Genomic DNA, 26,313 nt, shown 5'->3' with positions numbered 1-26,313 from the left:
GACTCTTTCTCCAAGCATAACTCCATAGACGTTTAGGCTCACACATATTATATAAGACAGTGTAGTTTTAGAATTTCAAAAATAAATTTAAACCCATTAAATTTTAGTTTATAAATGTTTATCATTTATTATTTGCCATCCATTATCATGGGTCCAGAATTGCAAATCAGCACTAAATACACGACGGTGACATTACCATAACCACGCCCATTTATCACACCCTCTTATCTCTTATTCTTCTCTTTGCGTGGTGTATCAAAAGAAACCCTACCCCACTTATTATTTATATTGCCAGCGTGTATACCAGAAATAGAAGTATAGTACATTTTTATCCGCAACATAAAAATGCCAAAATTTGAAACAACCCCGAAACTTCCACCAAATTAAAAACTCAGGTCCCAGTATTTTTTCTCGAGAGGAAAGTTCCCTGGTTAGAATGAAATTAATAATTAATTTCAAATCCGCCAATTCCCAATATCCTCTCTCTCTCTCTCCCTCTCTCCGTCTTTTCTTTTTTTGCGTGTATAAATAACCCATCAAACGAGCAACATTTTGTACAGCTAAGCCTTCGAGAGATCCTTGCGACCTACCGTTAAAAGTAGTGTGCGAGGGAGCCAGAACCTCTCCGAGTGGACTCAGCCCCCGCCATTCTGACTCGCTTGGAAACCTGTTCGTGCTCTCCTGAATCGGATTCTGGATCTTGTCAGACTAAAGGTAACCGCTGTACTGTTTTGTCTCTGCGTTTTGAGACTTTATGGTTTCGTCTGAGTCTGGTGTGGTTCTCCGTGGATCTCTGATGAAATGAAGCAATGTGGACAATGTTTTGACTAGAATTTGACTTTCTTTTATTTTACAATCTCTATCCTTATTTATTTTTTTGGCTTTATTGGATTTTTGAACGAGATTTTAAGGCCATTTTTATGAGTGATTAGGGTATTAGATTAGAGTCCTTTTAATAGATCTTTTGTATATATATTACTTGAGTTTATATTAAATTAAGATTTGTTGTTTCAGTGTAATTGCCTTCATTTTTTTAACTATTCAATGCGAATGATCAGTTTTATATGTCAAATTCACTTCGATCAGAGAATCATGTTGAAAGATTTTGTCTTTATGACATCATGACCCCTGCTGACATTTCTGTTTTTCCTTTTCCGGCCAAATGATTGAACGTTGTAGTTTACTTTTTACCCTATTGCTCGTGTATGTATTTGGTATGTTGCTTTTTAAAAGCATTTTTTATTTGAAAATGTATTAAAATATATATATTTTTAATATCAGTATATCAAAATTATTAAAAAACATTAAAAAAAGCATTAATTTGATGTTAATGCGCTTTTAATTAAAACGCAATTAAATGTAATTTTGACCGCAAAAACAAACCACTTTGAATGTTGAAAGAAGTTTTTTTTCCTTAGGGCTTTTCATTATTAGAGTGTTAAGATCTTGTTTTAGTTGAATTCAGTTGCAATTCAATTTTGCAGTCGGTAGAGATTGCCTTTGTCGGGTATGATTTTCTGGAGTTTTATGCCCTACGTTTGCAAATTGTCCTTAATTGTGGAGGAAACAAATCCATTATTGTGGCCTTTCAATTTCCGACAAGGGACAAAAATGTTTTTTTCTTCATTGGGTGTTTGAGTAAATGAAAGAATCCACCAGGCTTCTCATCCTTATGTATTCATGTTAAATGCATCCTTTTTTCTCCTTATGGTGGCAATGCATTAAATTACAGAATGTGGTGGCTCTTTCTTCTTATCACATAAAAGCAGGTGAAATGGAAAAACAATAATATACCTGGGCAGCTCTGTTTGTTGGAATGCATTTGACTTTAAGCTGTGCTCTATGTAATGTGATCTTTTTAATGTATTTGGCTAGGAAGATGTTGCTTCTAGTTCTTTTGAGCATGCTGTTCATGACTAAGCAATTGTTTTTGCAAATGTGGAAGTTACAAAAGGAAATTTTTTATTTAGTTGAGTGCCTTGAGGCATCTTTTCTCTGGGGAGATGGATAAAGAGATTAAAATTTCTTCATTTACTTGTTCATGCAGGGATGGTTATATTTGTATATTGGATTTTGGCTTAGTTTCCATGTCTTATATGGAGTAACTGATCACCAAATAAAACCAATTTTGTTCTCATTAAAATTTCCAACCTGTGGCATAGCTGGAAGTTGTTGTTTGCTAATACCAGCTAATTCATCTGGACAGATTTGCATTACTCTTTCAAGCGTTCTGATTTATCTTATGACTTGTGTTTAAAGTTTTGGTTGCGTCCCATGTGCTCTGCTTTAAATTTCAGGGTTTGTCCTCTCTGACCGTCACATGATGAACCGGTGTTTCTAACTCTTTCTGCTTGGATGAATTTGCATCAAGCGTAATTTAGTTCCTATTTGTCAGGTTTCACAGTTTTGCCATAGCACTAGTTAGAGAACAGGCTTAGATTGTATTCTGCTACTCTTGGTTATATTGCAGCTTAGTTTCTGACAGTGTAATTTGCAGGAAAAGCAGGGGGCATATCAGAATGAAGGCACTGATCCTTGTTGGAGGGTTTGGAACACGGTTGAGGCCGTTGACTCTCAGTGTCCCTAAACCACTTGTTGAATTTGCCAACAAACCTATGATCCTGCATCAGGTATAAGTTTTTGAGCATTGCCTTTGTTGACACATGCGTATATTGGACTTGTGATGGATGCTGTCTTTCTGGTTAACTGTTTCCTCATTGCAATAGCTTGATATAATCTGCTGACTCTCATGATCAAGGGACAGCTTGTTTTAAATCCTAGGTGCTAGAAAAATCAAACACTTGCCCATGTATAATGGGCAGTAATAATTCCACACCCTGTTACTGTCGAGCTCATTTTCTAAATTTAAAAATTTGAATTTCCAATTGGCATTGCCTGTGTTATATCCCCACTTATTGAACTTTGAATTGTTTGCAGATAGAGGCTCTCAAGGCTATTGGAGTGACTGAAGTTGTTTTGGCTATCAACTACCAACCTGAGGCAAGGACAAGCAGCTTCTCCTCTCGCCCCTTTTTTACCACTATCAACTTTTGTTAATAATTTACAGATTGTTCCAATTGAGGCTTGATAGCAGCTTATGCTGGTGCCTTTCCTGCAGTTGATGTTGAACTTCCTGAAGGATTTTGAGACAAAGCTTGAGATTAAGATCACGTGCTCACAAGAGACTGAGCCACTTGGCACTGCTGGTCCTTTGGCATTGGCAAGAGACAAGTTAATCGATGGTTCTGGTGAACCATTTTTTGTTCTCAATAGTGATGTTATCAGTGAATACCCACTCAAACAAATGATAGAATTCCACAAAGTCCATGGTGGGGAGGCTTCCATAATGGTGACCAAGGTAACCCTTCCACTGTACTAGTTATTAGTTTATCCTTCTTAGTTTCGCTTGGAGATATTCCAAACTAATAATCTTGACAGTGTTGAAAATCAATTTTGCCTTATACTGTAGGTGGATGAACCATCAAAGTATGGTGTTGTGGTTATGGAAGAATCCACGGGAAAAGTTGAGAGATTTGTGGAAAAACCAAAAATATTTGTTGGTAACAAAATCAATGCCGGAATTTATCTGTTGAACCCATCTGTTCTTGATAGAATTCAACTGAGGCCCACCTCAATTGAGAAAGAGGTCTTCCCGAAAATTGCAGCGGAGGACAAGCTCTACGCAATGGTGCTTCCAGGGTTTTGGATGGACATTGGACAACCAAGAGACTATATTACTGGCCTAAGACTCTATCTAGATTCCCTTCGAAAGAATTCCTCATCTAAGTTGGCCAATGGTCCCCATATTGTGGGAAATGTTTTGGTGGATGAGACTGCCAAGATTGGAGAGGGTTGTTTGATTGGACCTGATGTTGCAATAGGACCAGGATGCATTGTTGAGTCTGGAGTTAGACTCTCTCGTTGCTCTGTGATGCGTGGAGTTCGCATCAAGAAGCATGCTTGCATATCTAGCAGTATCATCGGATGGCACTCCACCGTTGGGCAATGGGCCCGTGTAGAGAACTTAACAATCCTCGGAGAAGATGTCCATGTTTGTGATGAAATTTACAGCAACGGAGGTGTGGTTTTACCCCACAAAGAGATCAAATCAAGCATTTTGAAGCCAGAGATAGTTATGTGAAGGTTTGTGTTTGAGATTTGTAGACTATGTTTAGACCCTTCCGGGGGTTATGAGTTATTGCGTTTGGAGATGTTATCGTTCTTTTCCTTTACCTTCTATGAGTTTCTATGAGTTTGAATTCGAGTAAGAATGCTGAAGAGTAGGCGTGTCATAAATGTGAAAATGGAGTGAGAACTGTAACTTTGTACTGTAGATAAAAATAAGGTCTCATTTAGCCACAACATTGTAAAATTGGATTCTCAGTTTCACAGAATCTAGTGTAATTTATCACAGTAAATTTCTTTGCTTTGTTAATCAAGTGTCGGTAGACAGCTTATGATTTTTTTTTTTTAATTATCTGTTTATGGGTGGTCCCGAAACTTGCATAATAAACGTTGTGGATTCCTACGCATTGTCTCATCAATCTCTTTACGCAAAAGATACTGCAGGTACACCCTGGGAAAGAAACAAATCGACAATGCTACTGATGCCTCTGCGAGGAAATTTTAAATCTATTTTTGTAGGAAATATCCTTCATAAGCTGCCTTATCCTGTTTTAGACGGTGAACCATCACATTTAAGGATGAGTGCTCTCAACAGTACCCAACCCAGATTTCTGTGTTTTTGAAGTGGTAACCTTCTTGTAATCAGAGACGACATAAAAGTTGAAGATATGACCAACAGCATAGGACGGCAAAGCAAGATGATTATGAAGATACTAAGGTCCCAAACTGATTACAATGTTGGTCTTAATGGAAAAAAGAAGTCTGAAAAAGGCACAGTGGGCTCAAAATAATGGCTGTCAAGGGTCCTTGCAGAAGCGAAAGGGAGTTGGGTGTCGCTGAGTGCTGTGTATTGGGAATATCCCATCGGTCATCAATTAAAGATAATTATGTGGATCCCAGCTATAATCATGCCACGTTTGGTGGAAAATGTGATTCGAGTATTGTAACTTTTATGTCAGGAGCAATCAAGAAAAAAAGGGCATTTTCTCTGTAAGCACTTGGCGAAACTGTTGAAATTAAACACCTCAAGTCTAATCCAATAGTCATAATTTGGAGGGAGTATGGGATTCCTTTAGATGATACTGCTGAGTGCACAGAGAGAGAGAGACAGGCCTGGCCTACGATGTGAAGCCGTACCTAACCATGTCTGCAAACATGAATTCTCGAAGGGAAAAATACAAATGGAAGGTGAAATATTGCAATCTCAACAATTGCTTTAGACGTGCTTGAAAAATAAAACATGTGCAGCGTCTGACATCATTCTGTCCCATGTCCGGATTCTAAAATCCAAACTAGATTAATGTCCAACTGTGCAGGTAGCTGGGAAATGATGTTTGACAGATGAAATCTTGGGGTCAAGAAATGGTAAATAGATTGCTTTTGCTTTGAGTTTTAACATTTTCTTCAAACAAGTCAACAATTTTCCTCGTAGATCCTCCATTTTCCCAATATTTAAAGCAGCTGGCAAGAAGAGGATCCCGTTGTTCAATATTGCTTTCAGTTGAATCAGTTCAGAGGTGACATAGGCAAACCGAAAATCTTAGTGAAATGTGACTGGTTGAATTGTTGCTTTCAGAGATATGAACGGAATCCCTACTGTGACGGGGCATATAAATTACATATAATATTTTAAAGCCAATTGTATAGACTATAGAGCAGACGCGCTCATCTAATAGCTACAAAACTACTCAGTTTGAAATATATGACAATGAGTGGGTGAGATTATATGCATTTTAAAGTATTTTTTAATATTAAAACATCAAAATAAATAAAAAATACTAGAATAATTAATTTTAAATAAAAAAATTAAATTTTAAGCAAGCAATGTTTTGGCTGCACTGCGAAACACAGCTCGAACACTCCTATAACGTGTAATCCTGCCAGTTCTTAATCACTGCGTTCATAAACAGACAGGTACTTGTCCCGGAGAATATTGGACATGTTACCTCATCAAGCACAACAACTCCCAAGTCTGCAAAAGCTTAAACGAAGAAAATGGAACGCAGGTTTTATATATTTCTTGGAAAGTTGTTGCATTAGTGTGATTAGCCTAATTAATTGGTAAGATGTCATGTTTTGCCGAACAAGGGAATGACCCGCCCAGAATTCTTTACTCCAAGGATTACCTATCTAATCATGCATCTATCTATTTTAGTAACTGGGACGAGAATCTTTTTTTCTCGTTGACTAGAAGCAACAATATCCAGCTGTTTTACTTTCATCCATACAAGGCAAGAGAATGAGGTGAAATGACATGATATTTCCCTTAAGAGTTTTGTCTTTCTCAAACTTTTAACTTCAAAAACCAAGATGTTTCAACATAAGATAGCAATGAACCTATGAGCTGGACAAAGAGGCATGCTGCTGAAATGGGATGCCTTTGACATTTCCAAGAAAAATGGAAATGCTCCCTTCACTGGTACCAATATTTACGGGGCAAGTAAAGATAAAGGACTCTGTGGGGTTGTTATTGCTTAATTCATACTGCGGCCAACAGCCAAAACATAACATGAGAAGATATGGCAAGGAGAAACCACGAGATAAATGCCAAAGCAATGGAGATTTGGAACCTGCTGCATGGGAAATTGTATGGTGCTCTGCAGTAATGCAAGTCTCTTGCAAACAGCACGGTGACTCCAGCTGCTGCACATGCAGCAGCAAGTGATAGAATAGATGTCACCTGCAAATTTTTAACAAAACGTTACATCATTGTTTACTCGATTCTGCAGGATGAAGTCACCAGACCTAGATCTCATAAGGAACAAGACAGGGAGAATGGTAACTTGAATAAAAAATCTAGCTCCGCGACAGCATATACTGTTAACTAAGTGAGCATACACTGTTATAGATGGGTATATAGAACTTGCATGTCTGTAAGACAGCACAGTGAGGAAGAGGGTGAAGTAAATGAGAGAAGCACGATGAAACATGGGAAGGATGAAGAGAGAAGGATATTGCTGCCATTCCGATATTAAGTGAAACAACTAGGGGATTTTGCAAATATTTTCAGAATCTTCCCACCATCATATCTTCAAAGAATTGACCAATGCTGTTCATATTTTTAATGGCTAAGCAATGAACAAAAAAAGCAAGTGCAAAGGGACCTAAGAAACCATACTACTGGTGTGTGAAAATCTGGCTAAGCTGAACCAAATGTCATATTTCATCTCTCTTAACATGCCACAAACACATCTGTAAAAATTACAATTTAACACAGGTAGGGGAGAAGATAGTTACCCAATCACCAACAACAAATAAGCTCACTAAGACAGGATTCTGCAAGTTTTTCTTAGATCTCAAAGCATGCAGATCAAGGCACGCAAGTCCAAAACTCCAAAGGAGTTGAAGCCCCATTGATGCAATCAAATAGCTGAATTCAAAACATAAAGTCAAAATTGTGGAAGTACGAGAATGTAAAAGGATGGATTGCTAAAACTACACAACAGAAGATCCATCAAATAGTGAGATGAAGCATAATATAAGCAGCTGAGACCACTTTCGATGAAATTTCAAACACATGCCTGCACCAACATGCACATATTCAAATGCAGTCACACGCACATCAAACTCTTTAAAAAGAATCTTGAAGTCATACTATTACAGTGCTCATGAATATGAAATGTTGGTGTTTCCTGGAAACATACAACAAGGTTGGGGAACTTGAAAAACATACAAACTGTGGCAAGGTTAGTTAAAGAGAGGAGAGTAAAATAACCAGCTAAACTGGCACACAAAACCAAAGAAGAGGATTGTCTCCCTTCGCCTCCTAACTCTAGAAGGCAGAGTACATAGGGCAGACAACAACATCACTCATTAATTTCCTGTCCATCAAACGACCACCACTTTAACTGCTCCACTGGTTGAAACAAAATCCAGTTGACTTGATTGAAATGCTGGCAATTCTAGGTGCAGTTATCATCGCTATTATAAGGGGAAGGCATTTCTTATGTTCTTGGAGTCTAAAGTAAGTGGAACAAACCAACACAAGATGCTGTTCTAGTAAGAGATTCAGTTTGGAAGTACAGTCATCAACTACGGCAAAATGCCAAAAAATGTTTCTACAAATTGTGCTTGGTTGGGTTTGCTAGATGAAGAGATCTTTATCCTCCCTTGCTCATCCATTGTACCTTCACCCTACTTTTTTGTGATGCCTTAGGACATTGTTACGAATATCACCCAATGACATGCAAAGTAATCAAATTGTCTGGCCTACAAAGGGGTTGCCACAAGTTATTAAGCTTGCCAGGCTGCATTACTTCATTTTGACTCCATTTGGATTGATCAGAAGCAATGCTAGAAGCAGACTTCTATAAGATTTAAGCAATACCTTTTAGGCTGGCACAATCACTCTACATCTGTGGCAATAACTGTAGCGGTTGAAATAAAATGTCTTTTAACAGGGGTGATACAGAATGAAAAATGAAAACATTTCAAGTACTGCACGGGGTTCCCTCCTGGTGTAGCAACAGATCTACAAGGGTAAGGCCATCTTTTTCCTGTAATTAAAAGGTGTCTATTGGAAGGGGCCTCTTTCAAAGGCTGTTTAAAAGCTCATACAAGCAAGTACATGAAGTTGAAAAGTACTTTGTGCTTCATCTTTCCATAATCTGAGGGTGACTGAAGACTACGGTAGGAATTGAGCACCTTATGGATCAGTCATTATTCATACTTTGGGAATTTCTAGAATGGTATAAACACAAAACAACCTCCTCTTCCATTGTTGTGGGAGCTTAATTTGGGTACATGATCCTCAATGCTAGGGTTCGATTCCAATATTATATGCCACAATCGTGATCAATGCTCACAGTTCAAACATTATGTGTCCAGTTGGTAGACTTGAACAATAGAAACAAATTACAGGCAGCCAATTCCTTCTTACTCATTTAAAAGAATTTCCACCCAAACATCACGGGTTCTCCCTCTTTCTACTCTAAGTTTCTCTGTTGATTGTAGCAAAGACACTACACCACTGTTTCCTAACTATGAGACTGTTGCAATTAGAAACCAGCCCCGAAGTTTTATTCCAATCACCAGAAAACCCAGATGATGTAAACTCACTATGTGAATGTCTCAGCAAAAGCTTAGTAAAAAATGAAGCTAAAAACACCAATAACTATAATTACTGTAAACAACCCACTTTAATATAATTGGTGGAGGAATGTTTCTCCCTCCTTTTGGTCCTTTGACCAAATTTCTCCTCCGGTTGAAGCAAAAGGCGCCACGGCCAACATTTTACCCCAATCACTAAAAGAAGGGAACCGTTCCAAAAATAGTATTCAAGAGATATTTAGGAAAACATAGAGCTGAACATTCTAAAAATACCATTAACTATAATAACACAAGAAATAACTGATTTTGACAAATGAAATGGGCCACTTCCAGTTGACCAATGAAAGCTAGACCATCATCAATCTCCCAACTAATGCATGTTCAGCAGACAACGATCCATAAAGAAAGACCAACAGCAAGAAAATAATAATAATAATAATAAAAAGAGAAGATAAACGCCCGATGGAAAATTACCAGAAAGCAGTAGAGTTAAAGAAGCCACGAGCAGAGACCATGACCACGATTGAAGCAGCTGCAAATACAAACTGTCCTACTCTCAATCCCAAGCCACTCACTTTCCCTGGACCCCCAAACATCTCCTTCATATCTCCCTTAAAGAAAGAAACTTTCTTGCCCTTTCCCTCGATGAGTAGAGACCCTTTTCTAAAATAAATAAAAAACAGAGAATTTTTCTGGCCCTGTTGATAGTTGTGAGTATTATGATTATTAGATGGTCGTTTTGATTGAATTGAAGAATATTCCTTGCGAATGCAGCAGCCAACAACAGCTGGTGAGCTACTGCTCTTTACCGTGAAGCTACAGAAAAGGAGTTAGTGGCAAGGGACCAGGATTTGCTTTTTCACGGATTTTGATTTTGGCTTGCGGTTAAGGATCTTTACTCGGAGTGGAATGTCTTGAAATACTTTTAATAAAAACATCCTAACAATGATAGCTACTTCTAGTGGCTTCCGGGGTTCCCTCAGTTCTTGTTAGTTTTGTTTTTTTCCCTTTTTTAGATGAAAGTAAAGTAAACAAACACTGGTCATTATAAAATTAAATAAATAATTTAGAGATGGCATCTGTTCTGGACCAAGCTTATGAAAATGGTGTATTCACATTGATCTTGGTATTAGGCCCGTACCCTGATGTGGTTTGTGGGTCCCTAGTGTCGTGAGGTGGTGGTTTGCCGGGCTTAATCCAAAATGATAACTGGATTGAATCTTTTTAAAGCAGTCATTTAGCTGCCGCTATCGGTGGCAGCTTCAGCCTCTTCTTCGTTTTGGATTATTTGTTCCTTTTGTTTTGTGTTTATAGATCTAAATTCTAAATTTAAATCTTTGTCACGAGCTACTGTTTATTCTCCTTGTTCATCTAGATTTTTCTTCTTTTGAATAATACTTGGCATTTCTATGTAAATGGATGAGGTTGGTGGTGTTTAATAGTTTTGTAACTTCAATCAACAAGGCTGGTAGTTGGCGGCCCATTCTCGTTCATCTGGACGACTCAAATTCCTCTGTATATGCGTGAGATGTAATCGTTCTAAATTTAAAAATAACATAGAGTTTTCTTTATCATTCAAATCATTGAAAATGTTATCTACTGTCTTAAAATCCATCTTACACCATTGGTATTCTCGAGCATCCCAGTAAGGTAGTTTTTAATATTTTAGTAACTTTGTTTTTCAATGTGGTTTTTACTTTAAAAATATAATATTTTTTTATTAATTTTTTAAAATTTATTTTTAATATCTTCGTATTAAAATGCTGTAAAATTACAAAAAAACCTTGAAAAATAAAGAAATATATTCTCCAATACATACATTGTCTTAAAAATACATTCCAACCCAAAAACAAGAGAAAAATAACAGTAGACTTCATGTTTGTTTTGTGCCAGGGACAAATACATAGAAAATCAAGACCACAGGGACCAAAACGTGCATCAGCAACCATTATTCCTTGAATGTGACTTACGGCAGGGGATCCACGACAACCACTTCTTTTTTCTTTTTCTTTCTTTCTTTCTTTTTTTTTTTTTTAAAAAGGAGGAGGATAAATAAATAAAAATAAACTTAAACGTAAACCCCCCAAAACCCTAAAATCCCCCCCTTTATTCTCTGAAGTCTAAACCCTCAACACTCCCTTCGCTACCTCCCCGCTACCAACACAACACGAAAATGTCTTTCACTGCAATTCTCCGCAAATCGGCTTCCGCTGCAACACCACTAGCGTCTCGACTCGTTCGAGTCGGGCAGAGAGATTACCACTCTGCACTCTTCTCTGCACTGAAACGCCAAGTCAATCTCCCTTGGAAAAGTCCCTCCTTCGTTCCATTTCTGCAACGTTATTGTTCCGCGGCTACTGAAACTCTGAGGCCCAGTTCAACCGAATCGCTTCTTCGAGTTATTGAATCGGAAATCAAGGACGCCCAGGAAAACGATGACAATGATCGTGTAAGGCTTTCTTTTTTCTATTTACTTTTCTCTTTACGGTTTTTTTCACGTTTGCTTTTCTTTCATTAAATATATGTATTTTTTGTTTCCATCTTATAACTAGAGAAAAATTTTAACTCTAAATTTAGAGGTGCGGTGCACAAAAAAGTTTATATACATTTAATTTTCCAATTGTGCAATCGTTATTTTGTTGAGAAAAGCAGATTTTGAATGTTACTGTTGATACTGGCTTGCAAAAACCGCAGTATCGAAAGAAAATGTGGATTCAGTGCAGAGTTGCAGAGATTATAGTGTGCTGTACTAGAGATTAATAGTTTTGACTTCCTTGTTCTCTATTGCCAACGACTTGTAGTGTGCTCCAAGGGGTCCTTCTAATCTGTTTGGTTACAAACAAATCTCATGGAAGAGAAGATAACTTAAGTTTGTGCTTTAATTTTTCATCAAATGAAAACTTGATTGTTTTACTAGAAATTGGAGCCTCCCACAGGCTTCGAGATACTGTATATCGAATTTGAGTGGTCTTGTATTGTCTTCAAGTAAATATCTATCTAGGTTTTCAAGTTCTTTTACTTGTTTTTTAGGCGAGATATACTATTTGGTCAGGTTGTTAGCCGAACAGAGAACATGGCCATTAGTATTTTCGTGCATAATTTCTCATTTAAGAGTTTAAAACTTTAAATCATAACAATTTGCTGTCTGTAGAGCTTGAAGCTCCTAACTTACCACTACATCGATCCTAGGCCCTGTATATTTCCTATTCAAGAAATCGAGAACATGAATCAGTTACGCCAGGGTAAACTGGAGTTTTGAATTCAGAATTCTTTTTGCCATGCGTAAAATGTAATTTTCTTAGTCAGTGATGGATACTCAGTCCAATTTTTTCAGGAAGCCTTTCTAAAACAAGTTTTACTATGGAGTAATTACAACTATTAAGGAATACTGTAGCAGGTTTATGTTATCCTTTCCCTTTGCTCTGTCTTTTTTGTAGGTCGAAGAGATTCCAAAGGACTTCCCTTTCAAGATTGATGACAATGCTGGGCAGCAAACTGTGATACTGACAAGAGAATATGAAGGTGAACTTGTGAAAGTTGAAGTTCACATGCCTGATTTTGTTACCGGGGAGGAAAATGATGTTGATGATGATAAGGAGCAGCCTGTGCAATCTAGTATACCATTAGTTGTTACAGTCTCCAAGAAGAGCGGAACTTGTCTACAGTTTAACTGTGTTGCTTATGCTGATGAGATAACAATCGACAGCATCTCAATTGGAGTTCCTGAAACTTCTGAAGATGAAATGGCATTTGATGGACCTAACTTTCAGTAAGCTTACTGCCACTTATTCATGGCCAATGGTTTGATGGTTTACATTATTCTGTTAAGTAACAATAGTGTCTCGTTTCTGCAGTGATTTGGATGAGAACCTGAAGAAAGGTTTTCACAAGTATCTAGAGATCAGAGGAATAAAGGCCAGCACCACCAATTTCTTACACGAGTACATGATCAGCAAGGACAGTCGAGAATACATGGGATGGTTGAGCAATCTTAAGCAGTTCATTGAAGCATAAATTTTAAACTAAATGCTCAACGAACAAAGACATTTGAGAATTGTTATGCTAGTGGAAATCTTTAAGAAGCTTATTGTAAAAACCTCATCATCCAACAATTTCAGTAGAGAGATCATGCCATGTATCTTTCTGGTGTACGACTCCGCCAAAAAGCTGGTTGAAATGCTATAATGAGTGCTTATTAGCATGTCGCTATTTGCAATTATGGTTTGGATTGATTTGATGTAGTTTATTCCACATTGTTATCAACAGGGCTGATCGGACACCAGCAATATGAAAATGATAAGTAGGAAGCCCTTGTTTGAAATGGATCAAATCAAAAGTTCCAAAGTTCCAAGAGAGAGCTGTAATAAAAAATAAGCAGCAAGCCCATAACAGCATAAAACTGCTTAAGAAAATGTCGGGCAGGAAACTCTTGTACAGGTGGAATGTCGTTTGATGCCAAAACTTTCTTTTATGCTTACAGCAGGACATGTTCTTAATTGCGAAATGATGCGCAACAGCCTCGGATTAAAAATCACTTAAGGGAACGGATCACTACAAAGATGACTCCAAACGAAAATTGAACAGGCATTATATACGTATTAAATTAAAGATGGAAACAAAGCTAGAAAAAAATGAGAAGGGCAGAATTACAGGTCTAGTCTGATCTGTTTTTGAGTAGCGAATACGCCTGCTATCTGCTCTTACTACTGAACCATCAAACAGTTTTCAGTAAGCTTCTGTTAGCAAATTAACCTTTATTTGAGCCATGACTAAACTAGAACATGCAAGGTTTGAATGTTTAACTAGCAGAGAGACAGAGTGGGAGAAAAGGGAAGAAAATGAATGATCAGAAAAAGAATGTTCTTGAAATGGGGATGGGTGAAGATGAAGAAGGCACACAACTACTTGGTAGGCTTACATCAAACCTGCTAGGCATTAGATTGAATAGCTACTCTACTCCTTTGAAAATGGCTGCTGACGAGCCGAAATGGCCATTGCAACTCAGATTAGCGGCTGTGAAAGCAGGAACTTACTAAGCATTTGTTTTTTTAGAGGTGACACAATCAACTTCACCTGGTAATATAAGGACCAATTACTGCTTGAATGTGACTTATTGCGTGTTTGGTATTGCTGTAAAAAATTTTGTTTGATAATTTTTTATTATTTTGATGTATGGATAAAAGATTAAATATGAAAAATATTATTTAAGAAAAAATTTAAAATGTATCCCTTTTAACATTCTCCAACGGTCACTTACGACAGATAATCCACTCCAAGTCTCCAGCCACTTGTTACAAAATGCAAAAATAAATAAATAAAAATAAAACTTAAACCTCTAAAACCCTAAAACCCGCATTTTTATTTTCTAAACCCTCAACGCTCACTCTGCTATCTCCCTTCTACCAACATAACAAGAAAATGTCTTTCACTGCAATTCTCCGCAAATCGGCTTCGTCTGTAGCTCCACTAGCGAGTCGAATCATTCGAGTCGGCCAGAGAGATTACCACCCTGCCCTCTTCTCCGCCCTGAAACACCAAGTCAATCTCCCTTGCAAAAACCCCTCTCTTGCCGTTCCATTTCTGCAACGCTTTTGCTCTACGGTTACTGAAACTCATAGGCCCAGTTCGAACGAGTCGATTCTTCGAGCTCTTGAATCGGAGATCAAGGTTGCCCAGGAAACCGTTGGCCAAGATGGTGTAAGGCATTCTTTTTTCCTTTTTCTATGGGTTTTGTTCACGTTTGTTTTTCTTTCATTAAATATATATATTTTTTGTTTCCATTTTATTATTAGAGAAGTAATTTTTAGAGCTGAGGCGCAAAAAAAAAATTTATATACATTCCTTTGCATTATCCAATTGTGTAATCATTATTTTGTTGAGAATAACAGCTTTTGAATGTTACTATTGATCCTGGCCTGCAAGAATCGTAGTATTGAACAATAAACTGGATTCAGTGCAGAGTTGCAGAGATTATAGTGCATTGTACTAGAGATTGATAGTTTTGATTTCCTTGTTCTTTATTGCCAACGACTTGTACAGGGCTCTAAGCTGTCCTTCCAATCTTTTTGGTTAGAAAGAAATGTCATGGAAGAGAAGAAACTTAAGTTTGAGCTTTAATTTTTCATGATTGTTTACTAGAAATTCGAGCCTTGTGCAGGATTATGAGAAATTGTTATGGAGATACTGTATATCGAATTTGAGTGGTCTTGTAATGTCTTCAAGTAAATATCTATCTAGGTTTTCAAGTTCTTTCACTTGGTTTTTAGGCGAGATATACTATTTGGTCAGGTTGTTATCCAAAAAGAGAACATGGCCAGTAATATTTTCGTGCATAATTTCTCATTTAAGAGTTTAAAACTTTAAATCATAACAATTTGCTGTCTGTAGAGGTTGAAGCTCCTAACTCACCACTACATCGATCCTAGGCCCTGTATTTTTCAAGAAATTGAGAATGCCAGGGTAAATTGGAGTGTTGAATTCAGAATTTCTTTTTTTCATGCATAAAGTTTATTTTTCTTCATCAGTGATGGATACTTGGTTCTATTTTGTCAGGAAGCCTTTCTAAAAAAAGTTTTACTATGTAGTAATTGCAGCTATTAATAATGTAGCAGGTTTGTGTTATATTCTTTTCCCTTTACTCTGTCTTTTTTGTAGGTCGAAGAGTTTCCAAAGGAATATCCTTTCAAGATTGATGACAATGCTGGGCAGCAAACTGTGATACTGACAAGAGAATATGAAGGTGAACTCGTGAGAGTTGAAGTTCACATGCCTGATGTTGTTACTGGGGAGGATAATGATGTTGATGATGACAGTGATGATAACCAGCGGCCTGTGCAATCTAGTATCCCATTAGTTGTTACAGTCTCCAAAAAGTGTGGAACTTGTCTGGAGTTCAACTGTGTTGCTTATGCTGATGAGATAAAAATCGACAGCATGTCAATTATAGGTCCTGAGACTTCTGAGGATCAAATGGCTTATGATGGACCTAACTTCCAGTAAGCTTGCTACCACTTGTTCACGGCCAATGGATTGATGGTTTACATTATTCTTTTGTGTAACAATAGTGTCTCGTTTCTGCAGTGATTTTGACGAGAAACTGAAGAAAGGTTTTCACAAGTATTTGGAGATCAGAGGAATAAAGGCCAGCACTACCAATTTCTTACACGAGTACATGATCAACAAGGACAGTCGAGAATACATGGGATGGTTGAGCAACCTCAAGCAGTTCATCGAGGCATGAATTTAAAAAGAACTAGTTATCCTAGGCAAGAAAGTTACTGTACACTGAGACTCATAATACTATTCATTCTTATAGCATAATACTGTAATGATGAAATTATCCACGAAATATAAAATCTTTGAAATAGGTATTGAAGACAAGGTTAATTATCTTTTATAAATTATAAGAGGTTAGGTTAATTATTATTATTTTTAACAGTAAAATTATTAATTTAATCTTAGAATAAAATAATATAATGCCTAGTAGGCATTTTTTGTTTTTTTAATTTTTTTTAGAATAGTTTAATTACTTACAATGTTCTTAAAGACAAAACCAAAGTAACTATGCCTCAAGGATTTTGTTGTCATTTTATAGTAGTATTTTTATTTTTTTATAAATTTTAATGTTATTCATGGCATTGTTAAAATTTACATTTATTAAATATTATTAAAAAATATGTGTCTATCTTGTGGACAACCCCTACAAGTTCAAGTGGCGTGTGTGAAGATTGTCCGATCACTAAACAATATTTTACACGATAGCATTTGAAAAGTTCTCGGCATCCCTAACATGATTGGGTGGTGTGAGCCAAGAATGCTCCTCGGGCTTAGTACAAACAATTTTTTTTATTTTTTAGCCTTCTCTCTCCACCTTGAATTTCATGTTCATTTCTTTAAAAAATTCTATTTTTTAAATTTAGATCTTATGATTTTTTAGTCTTTCTTATTGATTATTTTTTTCGCATCCTCCTTTGGTTCTTTTTTGCCATTTAGTTTTTTTATTAATATATTTTCTTTTTCATCATTCAAAACTAAATTAGTTAGAAATCAAGCTTTTTGATTGAATCAGTTTTCATGATTTATGGGGTTGCGAGTTTTAGAGATTATTTCAAGTTTGGAGGGCTTGCTTCTGTTTTTTTCTTTTATTTTTTTAAGCTGATATTTTCTTATCTTCTTAATAATTTTTTATTTTGCTTTGTTATTTTTTATAGTTTGCCTTCTATGAGGTCATCCCTCGGTTTTTAAAAGTTAATATATGTTCACTTTTGTGTTATTTTTTTTTTTTAATTTCATCGTTCAATTTTTTTTTTCATTCTATAAAATTATTTCAATATTGTATCTGAAGTTGCAGAATTTACAAGTTCACTCGATTTAATAGGGTTTATTTTTAAAAAAAATATATATTTTTACAGTTTTATCATTCAATATAGGATTTGTAAGCTAATCCAAATGGATTCAAGTTTTTTTTTTTTTTACTTTTTTTCATTATTATCAATTTATTTATTGTTGTTGTATTTTTTATCCATATTATTTAAATTATTAATTGAACAGAGGGCTTAGGTCTCAAATTTTCTTATCCTTGTTTATTTTTTACTTCGAAAAAAATAAAAAACATGGTCCACGATGTAGCGAGGGCAATAAATTAAAACTAAATGCTGATGGAACAAAGACAATTGATAGTTGTTATGCCAGTGGAAATCCTTAAGAAGCTTATTTAAAAAACCTTACCCTACCATTTCAGTAGAGAGATCATACAAGGTATGTTTTAGGCTCGCATTTATTATATCTTTTAGGTGCACGACTCCGTCAAAAAGTTAACTGAAATGCTACAATCAGTGCTTACTAGCATGCCGCTATTTGCAAGGATGGTCTGAATTGATTTGATGTAGTTTATTGCATAGTGTTATCAACAGGGCTGATCGGACACCAGCAATCTGACAATGATAAACAGATGGTTTTCCATTTAGGAAAATTGAGGGAGTAGAGATGGTAGAAATTATACCGAGAAACAAGAGACTTTTGCTGGAAAAGACCGCGATCTTTGCTGTCTTGGAGAAGCACAGAACGCCCTTCAACCTTGATTGACCTTTCCAGGAGAGCGAGGGTGAGGGGAAAGATGAGTTATAATATTCATCTTTTCGGCCCATGTCCCAAAAAAGCAAAGCATCCAAAAAGTGGAATTATTTCATAGATCCAAGCAACAAACTGATCCATGGATGCGATTGGTGAATGCTATAGAGCGGGTAAAAATGATACGGATTCCGAACTCGCTTAGCATCCATAAATAAACGGCTGCTAGATTATTAAAAATATCGACGGTACAAAAGGCATCAGCAATGTTGACACCCAGCTGGAATTGCTAATGGTCATCAGGCCAAGAAAAAAATTGAGATGGATCTGATAACTGCCTAACATACAGACTCGGCTGCATAAATATTAAAAGAAACTCAAAAGCAAAAGGCGTGCTGTCCACTATCACCATCATCTTCAAGTGAGAAAGCTACCTCGCTAATCGACTGATTGCAAGGTCATATCCTTATGAGTGTAAATCACCCCTTTATCACCACTCACCACTTGTCCACTACCTCTAAGAATCCTGCATAAGCACAGTAAGAATATGCCAACGCTTCAAACAGAAAATTTTGAAACTTGCCACCATTTTATTCATAACAATAAACCAGAACCTGATAAAATAGTTACGAGCAACCAGTTCCTTAGAGAGCCAGTCCTATCTATATCTATTTTTCTAGTAATTGCCTCTGGCTAGAGAAGGATCAGGGAGGATGCCAGGCAGATAATGGCTACCAAATACGGGCACCTATTCTAAACAAAATAGAACAACCTTATGATGCTCATCTAAATGGCAAATAATTTATCAAGGGACAAGTTTGGGCATATATATATGTATGTTTGTATGTATGTATGTATTATCAGCAAAAACCCTAGAGATGAGGAAGGGGCCTAAACTTTTTCAGGTCAAACGACAGACGATGATCATAAGCAGATCCTTACCATTTAGTTGTTAACAATCCTTCAACACCTACAGGTCCTCGAGCATGAATCCTGCTTGTGCTTATTCCGACCTATTCAGCCAATAAGAATCAACTATGAGAAGCATGAATATCTCAAATGATGCTCATAATAATTGAGAGATGACATTTACCTCTGCACCTAATCCAAATCGAGCCCCGTCACAGAATCTTGTGCTTGCATTGAGAAAAACAGCAGCACTGCAAATGTAAACAACAAGAAACATCACTTAGCTGGATGCTATCTCTAATGCATTTGCATACATGCGAGAAAATTGAATCATCTAGAAAAAACTAGGAAGAGAGTCGAGTAAAATGTTTTTGGAGCTCAGCAAGGCTAAGGAATAGGAGAATAAAATATAATCTGTAAATAATCCTTGCCTGTCAACTTGACATAGAAAGACTTCAGCAACATCCTGATCTTCTGCTATGATACAATCAGTATGCGCGCTGCCAACAAGAAGAAGGAAAATATATAGCAAATACACAAACTATACATGTCTGCGTGTTTATGCATGATAGGAAATGCCAAAATCATTATGGTTGGGAAAAAGATCATTGACATACCTTCCATGTTGATGTATATGATTGATGGCAGCATGCACATCATCAACAATTTCAACAGTGCAAGCCATGGAATTGTACTCGTGATGTAAAGAATGTGCCTCTGGAAGGTTCAGCTCCTTGCATGCCCTCTGTCCACCAAATAAAGTAACACCTGAAAAAGAAGCACCAATCCTCGGATCCTTCAATGAGTATGCTGTGCCAACTATTCATTCTCAAAGGGAAATGGGTCTCTGAGTATGTCTTCAGTTGCATTCAAGTTTTCAAGACCAGATGCATTCTTGAAGAACAATGTTTGAGTAAAATGGATGGAATCAAAGGAGTGAAAATAATAGAAACAGGGAATATAGCTTAAAACAAGCCGATGGAGTCCATTTTAGGGAAACATTTTAAAGTCTTGGTTATGCTATCATCTCAGAAAACTGAAACAAAAGTTAAGCTTCAAATCCACACAATAAAAACTGGTCTAATATTTTTGCTACATTGTAAATTTCTAAAAACTCTGAATATAAATTAAAACAGTTACCAACATTTGTTCAACTGTTTTATCTGACCAGGCAGAATTTCAACAAATTAGCCAACTTTGATCAATTTAACGACCATGAACTTTTGCTACAAGTCATCAATTAGCTATATTAAAACAGTATGCTATCATATAACTCATGAGAAAATTCTAACAGAACCATGATACAATTCTAACATCAACATCTATCATGGAATTCCTACCTTCAGTGCGAAGATCAACAATAAGCTCATTAAGCCCAGCGGTCCGCACCAAATCCTGGTGCACAAGAAGTGTTTCCTGGATATAGAAAAGAAAGGCACCAAAAAACTTTCTATGTTATGAACCAGAAAAATGGATGTGCAAATGAGGCTCAATATAATATCCATGGAGAACATCATAAATAAAGTTGCAATGGAAACTAATAAAGAATAAAAAATACAGATGAATGCACAAGTACCATCGCATTGCAAGCTGCTGGATAATCTATTTTGGCATCTAAGACAACACGCTTTGCCATTTCCATATTAGCAGACTTATCCACGTACACATGACAAATTCCATCTGAGTAGCAAAAGGAACAGCTTTGATAACAAAACAAGAAATATTATGAGAATAGAGTAAGCACTGTACTTAATGTGATCCAAGTATCTGTCTCACCAGCATGTCCAAGAACAGGAATTTTAGTGGATGACTTAATTTGAGAAACTAGTTTATTGCTGCCTCTTGGGATCACAAGATCGATAACATCATCAAGCTGGTGCGAAAAAAATGTTGAGTTATAACTTCTGTTTTTTTGAGAACATTCTTAAACTCTACAGTTTTTCTAGTCAGACATCTTTTAAGAAGATCTACCCACCTTAAGCAGATCAGGAATTTCATCTCTTGAAGTCACTAGCCCAATAAGTCTTCCACCAACAGTTTCTGGAATGGCTGTAGTGATTACCTATATGATTAACGAGGGACAAGAAAACTTCAGACATAATCCCATTGATAATCTGACATGTAAAATACCATTAAAATCCAGTATTCTCCATAAATATCTGTATTTAAAGAACCAAACCTTGTGTAAAATTGCATTTGACCTCTTGGCCTCCTTTCCTCCTTTTAAGAGGAGTCCATTCCCACTTCTGATTGCCAATGAAGCTATCTACTCAAGAAATGTAAAAAGGATTACAACAAGCAATAAAACAAGAATATACTGAAATGAATACCTGCACTAGCGCATCTGGTCGAGACTCAAAAACAATCAGGAGAACACCTAAAGGAGATGAGGTTTTCTCTAAGAGGAGTCCATCAGCTAGCTGAATACATGAAAGAAATAGAAACATCACAAACCATGAAATTCCAGATAATCTTTATATATCGAACAATAAATACATTGTTAATTAAAATACTTTAATTCATGATTGTGAGTTTCACATCTCATAAGTTCTTATTCAATGGTTGAGCTGGCCTCATTTAGTTGCATGCGTTGCGTATTAATATCTATAGCAAAAACAATAAACTATTCTATGCCACTGGCATACCAAATGAATGGAAATCATTAAAATTAAAATCAGGTAGCAGAAATGATAAAACATGTGTGAAAAACTCTTTCCTTACCTCAGTTCTCTTCAAAACATGACCAATTGGGTCTTCCATGTTTGCAAGCACCCGAATAGAGTTCGCAAGACTCTCAATCTGTCAAGGTTTATATACTTCATTCAGAAACAAGAAATAGAAAGGGGACAATTAAATAAAACAAAGGACATAAAACCAACCCACATCATTATGCTAAATGGAAAATAAAATGGAAAGAAACCAGAAGGTAGGAAGTGGTAGCAAGAAAAACATAAATAAATAAACAATCCATAATTGTCTTACCTTCCCAGGCTTTAGAGCCAACCGAGATATCAAAGACTTCTCCAATCCAGCCTGTTGTGCAGCAGCAACATCAGCTTCATTTTCAATCTTGATCAGCTTTTCATTGGCTTCTAGGGCATCAGCTACGCCCAACAAAATCTTTTTCCTATCTTGCGAAGACAAAGCCTGTGGAATAGGTTTCTAACAAGTTATTATGCTGCTAAAACAGAAGGCATGCCTGTGTGCTATTAAGAGCATAAGCGAAGAGTACTTCAATTTGTGAATAAAAAACATGTTTAATAGCATAAGCATTTTAAACAGTAGCAGCTGAATCTCAAATGTCATCTTACCTGTAGCCTTCTGGAACTTTCCCTTGCAGCAACTGCCATCTCACGGCCACTCACTTCTTTAACCGGGAGCCACAAATGTGCATCTTGATGAAAGAGAGTGCCAACACGCTCTCCTTGAAGGACTTTCATTATGTTTTCAGGAGCATATCCACTTCAAAAGAGAATAAGAGATCATTTCACAAGGGAAAAAGAAAACTAGTTCGAACCAGTACCATGTGTAGAAAGCTCAAATTTTGGATTCAGAATTCTAGCAACTCTCCAAGTAAACCATTCTTTCTCTTTCATTCTTAAAAGAAGGAAGCAAAGAAAAGAGGGTTAATTGTCTATTGCCCCACACGCCCTAGATGATGAAAACAAAAATAAGCAGCAAGTCCATAACAGCTTAAAACAGCTTAAGAAAATGTCAGGCAGGAAATTCTTGTACAATTGGAATTTTATTTTATGCTTACAGCAGGACATGTTATTAACTGTGAAATGATGCCACGTGCTTTTAATCAGTTATTATTGTCCAGGTGAACCATTTTTTATGTAATAATATAGTTATGAGCTATGAGAATGTAGCAATGAATTGAAAGTTTACCTGGTTATAACAACAGGGATGCCAGCATAAGCTGCATTAACAGCAGCTTTTACTTTGGCTGTCATGCCCCCTCGACCCACCCTAGACTTGTCTCCGAAAGTAATTTCACTCTGATGTATTTCCTTGATGTATGTATGGATCAGCTTCGACTGTGGGTCACTTGGAGGACCACTATAAAGACCCTCTACGTCACTCAACAGAACAAGGAGGTCAGCCTTTAGCTCCAGAGCCAGCAAAGCTGCTAAACTGTCATTATCCCAAAATATTCCAGAAGAATCCTGCAGTGATTGCCCACTATCAGAACTGTAAAATGAGTGGAGATAAACTCAATCTCACGTACCTCATACGGAGCTCTCCGAGTACTGACTGCATCATTCTCATTAAATATAGGAATAACCCTCAGAGCTAATAGTGATTTCACTGTCTCGTCTAGTTGCTTTCTAAAACCTTTATCCCTGAAATCACTATCAGTCACAAGAAGCTGTGCTGATGTGACATCCAGCTGAACCAAACAAAAAAGTACAAACATTTTATTTCAAAATAAGCCCAAAAGTGAAATGGGGAAAAACACATGCATGTTTAAAAAGGTTATGATTTATTCATATGTATCCCTGAAAAAGATATAGGCAAACCATAGATGCTCAGGAAATTGAGAAACAGATTAAGATTTAATCCAGGTGCAAAAATAATAAACACAGATATTATCTTAAGCACCTGACTAAACGCAAAAATAATAAACACAGATATTATCTTAAGCACCTGACTAAACAATGTATCATATAAAGCCATGAGATTGTTTTGTCCAACAGCCGCACAAGCCTTGCCATCAAAATCAACTTGCGGTTTTTGGAGATCAGCGAAGCTGCAGTACACATGAAAGTATGAAACATTAATATATATATATATATATATGCCACTTCAACGATTTAATCAATGATAATAATATTAGTAGTTATAGTAGCAAAACACTAAAAGAAGACGATCGAAGACTGAAAATAACTTTCAATGTAAAATCAGCTTTTGCATTACAGTTAAATACATGACATAACTTCTCATTTTCCAACCAAAATATTGGCAGCCATCACATCACAGAGTCCAAAAGAACATCATCCGCAATTATCAACTAACTAAATGCACAAATAGTTTCTCACGTGATCACTTGCAGCAATTCCAGCCATGACCAAAACCAATTATTCTCCGTGCTAAAAAAAAAAAACCCACAAAATACTTAACCTGCTGTTAACTAATCTTCGATATTTAAGTCTTTGGCGACCGAGTCCAACAGCACCAGATGTCACCACAATAACTTCGTATCCAAGAGAGTTCAGATCTTTGATCTGTATGCAAAACTCATCGTTTTAATCTTCCAAAAAATAAGCATAGAAATACTATGATTAAGCAAAAATCAAACAATCATTACCTGCTCACAAAGTGCCCCTAATCTCCCAAGGGCTAATCTTCCATCAGTTCGAGTAACGACAGCAGTCCCAACCTTCATTAACCAAATCTCAAAATCAGAAAATGATGTGAAACACGATCACTAATCATATAAAACAACCCTCATTTGGATTTTTCATTTAATTCTGTTCAGTTAAAAGTATCATTAAAAGAAAGATCAACTGAGATTCGAATTTTCAGTCTTTACAAATAAAAACAAAATGCTGCATGACATCTAATCAAATAAATAAAATCAAAGTGGGCAGCATATCTTATGCAAGAAACAAATCTACTTAATGACAATAAAAATTAGGCTTTATTAACACATTAGCAAAGTTGATACGGGAATTAAAGCTATAAGAAAAGGGAAGGGAAAAAACCTTGATAATGAGACGCTTAACGTCTTTGAAAAAACCACGAGAAGGATCCGTGCCGTTCATTTTGGAAGGGACCTGGAACACAGAGCGCGTCAACTCAGATGGAGATATTTATGAGGCGAAGAGAGAGGGAGTAGAGTGGAGAATGATAGGTGCTTCACTGGTGGCGATTTATCGAGAGTCGATAGGGAGATGGAGATGGAGATGGAGATGGGTGGTCGGAGGGATTCGAGCACATAGAATACAACAGAGTCGCCTAAAATGACAAAAAACGTTGGTGTCGTGTTGGGGTTGATTGTTTCGGCTCTTATATAGAGGAGGTCAGGAAAAGGCCGCCACGTTCAAGTATTACCGGGTTAGTGGGTAGTATTTGATGGTATCTTTGCCCTGTGCCTTGTGCCACGAGATTTTTCCCTTCGTTTAATACGAACGGCTTGGCTGCTTTTTTGCACACTGAAACAGAGATCTGCGACTTGTTCGCCCTTTTCTGGTGTAGGGTAAATCTATCCTCTCGTTTCTTCCCTGCTCGTGCAGCCCTCGTCTTTTTTTAAACCGTTTTTCTTTTTTCCTTTTTCTACTCTCAAAATCATTACATGTTCTTATGCAATTACAATTACACTGTAATAATAAAATTCTAGAAAATATACTGTCTTGCTGTCAATAACCATGTTCTTATGCACGGTTTATTGTGTACGGATTTGTTTATAAAACAGAGACGGTGCCATTTTTATTTTTTTTTTTTATTTTCATATTCGTAAGCTATGTTGACGTTGTTTTATATATTGGGATTTGCTTCTTTCTGCATCGTCTAACGGCCCTCACTTGTACAGGATACTGTGAGAATTTTTCTAAAAATTGAATTAACAATTAATTTTATGAAATAGAATTTAAATTCATGGATTTTTTTTTTTTTTATGTGGAAAACTTCATATGGATCCCTAAAGTTTATACTTACATGTTTATTTTATTTTATTTTTATTGTTTGACGGTTTTGCATTTCAGTCAATAACTCTATCTCTATTGCATTTAAATCCTTGAGAGCTAAAAGAAAAGGAGAAAGTTGCTGAAAAAGAAAAGATAACAAATTATATGTCAATAACTTTAATTTTAATGTTTATGAGTTTATCTTGAAGAGAAAAACTAAAGAAAAATGATTTTTATATTCAATGATACTCAAAAAAGGTTTTTTATTTAACATATTTTTAGTTTCTAGACTGGTTATAATGAATTTTATGGTTATAGATAGGATTTTAGAGGTATATATGATTTTTTTTATGTTCTGGATTAAAAATTTGAAGAACCATTAAAACTACTTATCATTGTCAAAATCTAATTGAAAAAATGCATCCTCAATATATTTCTTAAGAAAATCTTTAGACATGGGCTCAAAAGCCCAAATAAAAACCCATACGTGCTTAGGTTATATCTCAAAAGCCCTCCTTCATCTCTTTTTTAT

General features: G+C 36.3%; 5 protein-coding genes across 6 annotated transcripts; 3 read left to right on the top strand and 2 right to left on the bottom strand.

Moving 5' to 3' along the window:
- Positions 1 to 508: 508 nt before the first annotated feature.
- On the top strand, positions 509 to 4,435 carry LOC118059676 (mannose-1-phosphate guanylyltransferase 1). 2 transcript variants are annotated; one of them, XM_073411879.1, is made up of 5 exons: positions 509 to 714; positions 2,486 to 2,630; positions 2,938 to 3,000; positions 3,119 to 3,358; positions 3,470 to 4,435. In XM_073411879.1, the coding sequence occupies exons 2-5, from the start codon at positions 2,520 to 2,522 to the stop codon at positions 4,139 to 4,141; spliced, it is 1,086 nt and encodes a 361-aa protein (XP_073267980.1). In that variant the 5' UTR covers positions 509 to 714; positions 2,486 to 2,519; the 3' UTR covers positions 4,142 to 4,435. The 2 variants fall into 2 exon arrangements, with proteins under 2 accessions (XP_073267980.1, XP_034928491.1); XM_035072600.2 differs by having other exon boundaries at positions 510 to 714; positions 2,498 to 2,630.
- Positions 4,436 to 6,308: 1,873 nt separating this feature from the next.
- Positions 6,309 to 10,193, bottom strand: LOC118059677 (CASP-like protein 5B2). Its single transcript, XM_035072602.2, has 3 exons — positions 9,649 to 10,193; positions 7,363 to 7,495; positions 6,309 to 6,805 (listed from the first exon to the last, which is right to left on the bottom strand). Exons 1-3 carry the CDS (start codon positions 9,777 to 9,779, stop codon positions 6,605 to 6,607), a joined length of 465 nt encoding a protein of 154 aa, XP_034928493.1. The 5' UTR covers positions 9,780 to 10,193; the 3' UTR covers positions 6,309 to 6,604.
- A 1,040-nt stretch (positions 10,194 to 11,233) lies between these two features.
- LOC118059675 (uncharacterized protein At2g39795, mitochondrial-like) lies at positions 11,234 to 13,425 on the top strand. Its single transcript, XM_035072599.2, has 3 exons — positions 11,234 to 11,623; positions 12,612 to 12,943; positions 13,029 to 13,425. Exons 1-3 carry the CDS (start codon positions 11,348 to 11,350, stop codon positions 13,186 to 13,188), a joined length of 768 nt encoding a protein of 255 aa, XP_034928490.1. The 5' UTR covers positions 11,234 to 11,347; the 3' UTR covers positions 13,189 to 13,425.
- A 1,049-nt stretch (positions 13,426 to 14,474) lies between these two features.
- On the top strand, positions 14,475 to 16,574 carry LOC118059674 (uncharacterized protein At2g39795, mitochondrial-like). Its single transcript, XM_035072598.2, has 3 exons — positions 14,475 to 14,871; positions 15,829 to 16,169; positions 16,255 to 16,574. Exons 1-3 carry the CDS (start codon positions 14,593 to 14,595, stop codon positions 16,412 to 16,414), a joined length of 780 nt encoding a protein of 259 aa, XP_034928489.1. The 5' UTR covers positions 14,475 to 14,592; the 3' UTR covers positions 16,415 to 16,574.
- A 1,876-nt stretch (positions 16,575 to 18,450) lies between these two features.
- Positions 18,451 to 25,439, bottom strand: LOC118059673 (delta-1-pyrroline-5-carboxylate synthase). The gene is made up of 20 exons (XM_035072597.2): positions 24,861 to 25,439; positions 24,464 to 24,535; positions 24,277 to 24,380; positions 23,803 to 23,905; positions 23,384 to 23,545; positions 23,044 to 23,321; positions 22,464 to 22,614; positions 22,135 to 22,299; positions 21,874 to 21,951; positions 21,483 to 21,572; positions 21,332 to 21,418; positions 21,128 to 21,214; positions 20,929 to 21,025; positions 20,729 to 20,832; positions 20,493 to 20,568; positions 19,770 to 19,920; positions 19,584 to 19,652; positions 19,337 to 19,403; positions 19,186 to 19,256; positions 18,451 to 18,769 (listed from the first exon to the last, which is right to left on the bottom strand). Exons 1-20 carry the CDS (start codon positions 24,918 to 24,920, stop codon positions 18,682 to 18,684), a joined length of 2,160 nt encoding a protein of 719 aa, XP_034928488.1. The 5' UTR covers positions 24,921 to 25,439; the 3' UTR covers positions 18,451 to 18,681.
- Positions 25,440 to 26,313: the final 874 nt, after the last annotated feature.

The sequence above is a fragment of the Populus alba genome, chromosome 10 (genome assembly GCF_005239225.2).
Source record: "Populus alba chromosome 10, ASM523922v2, whole genome shotgun sequence".
Classification (NCBI taxonomy): domain Eukaryota; kingdom Viridiplantae; phylum Streptophyta; class Magnoliopsida; order Malpighiales; family Salicaceae; genus Populus; species Populus alba.
This window is presented reverse-complemented; position numbering and strand designations above follow the sequence as displayed.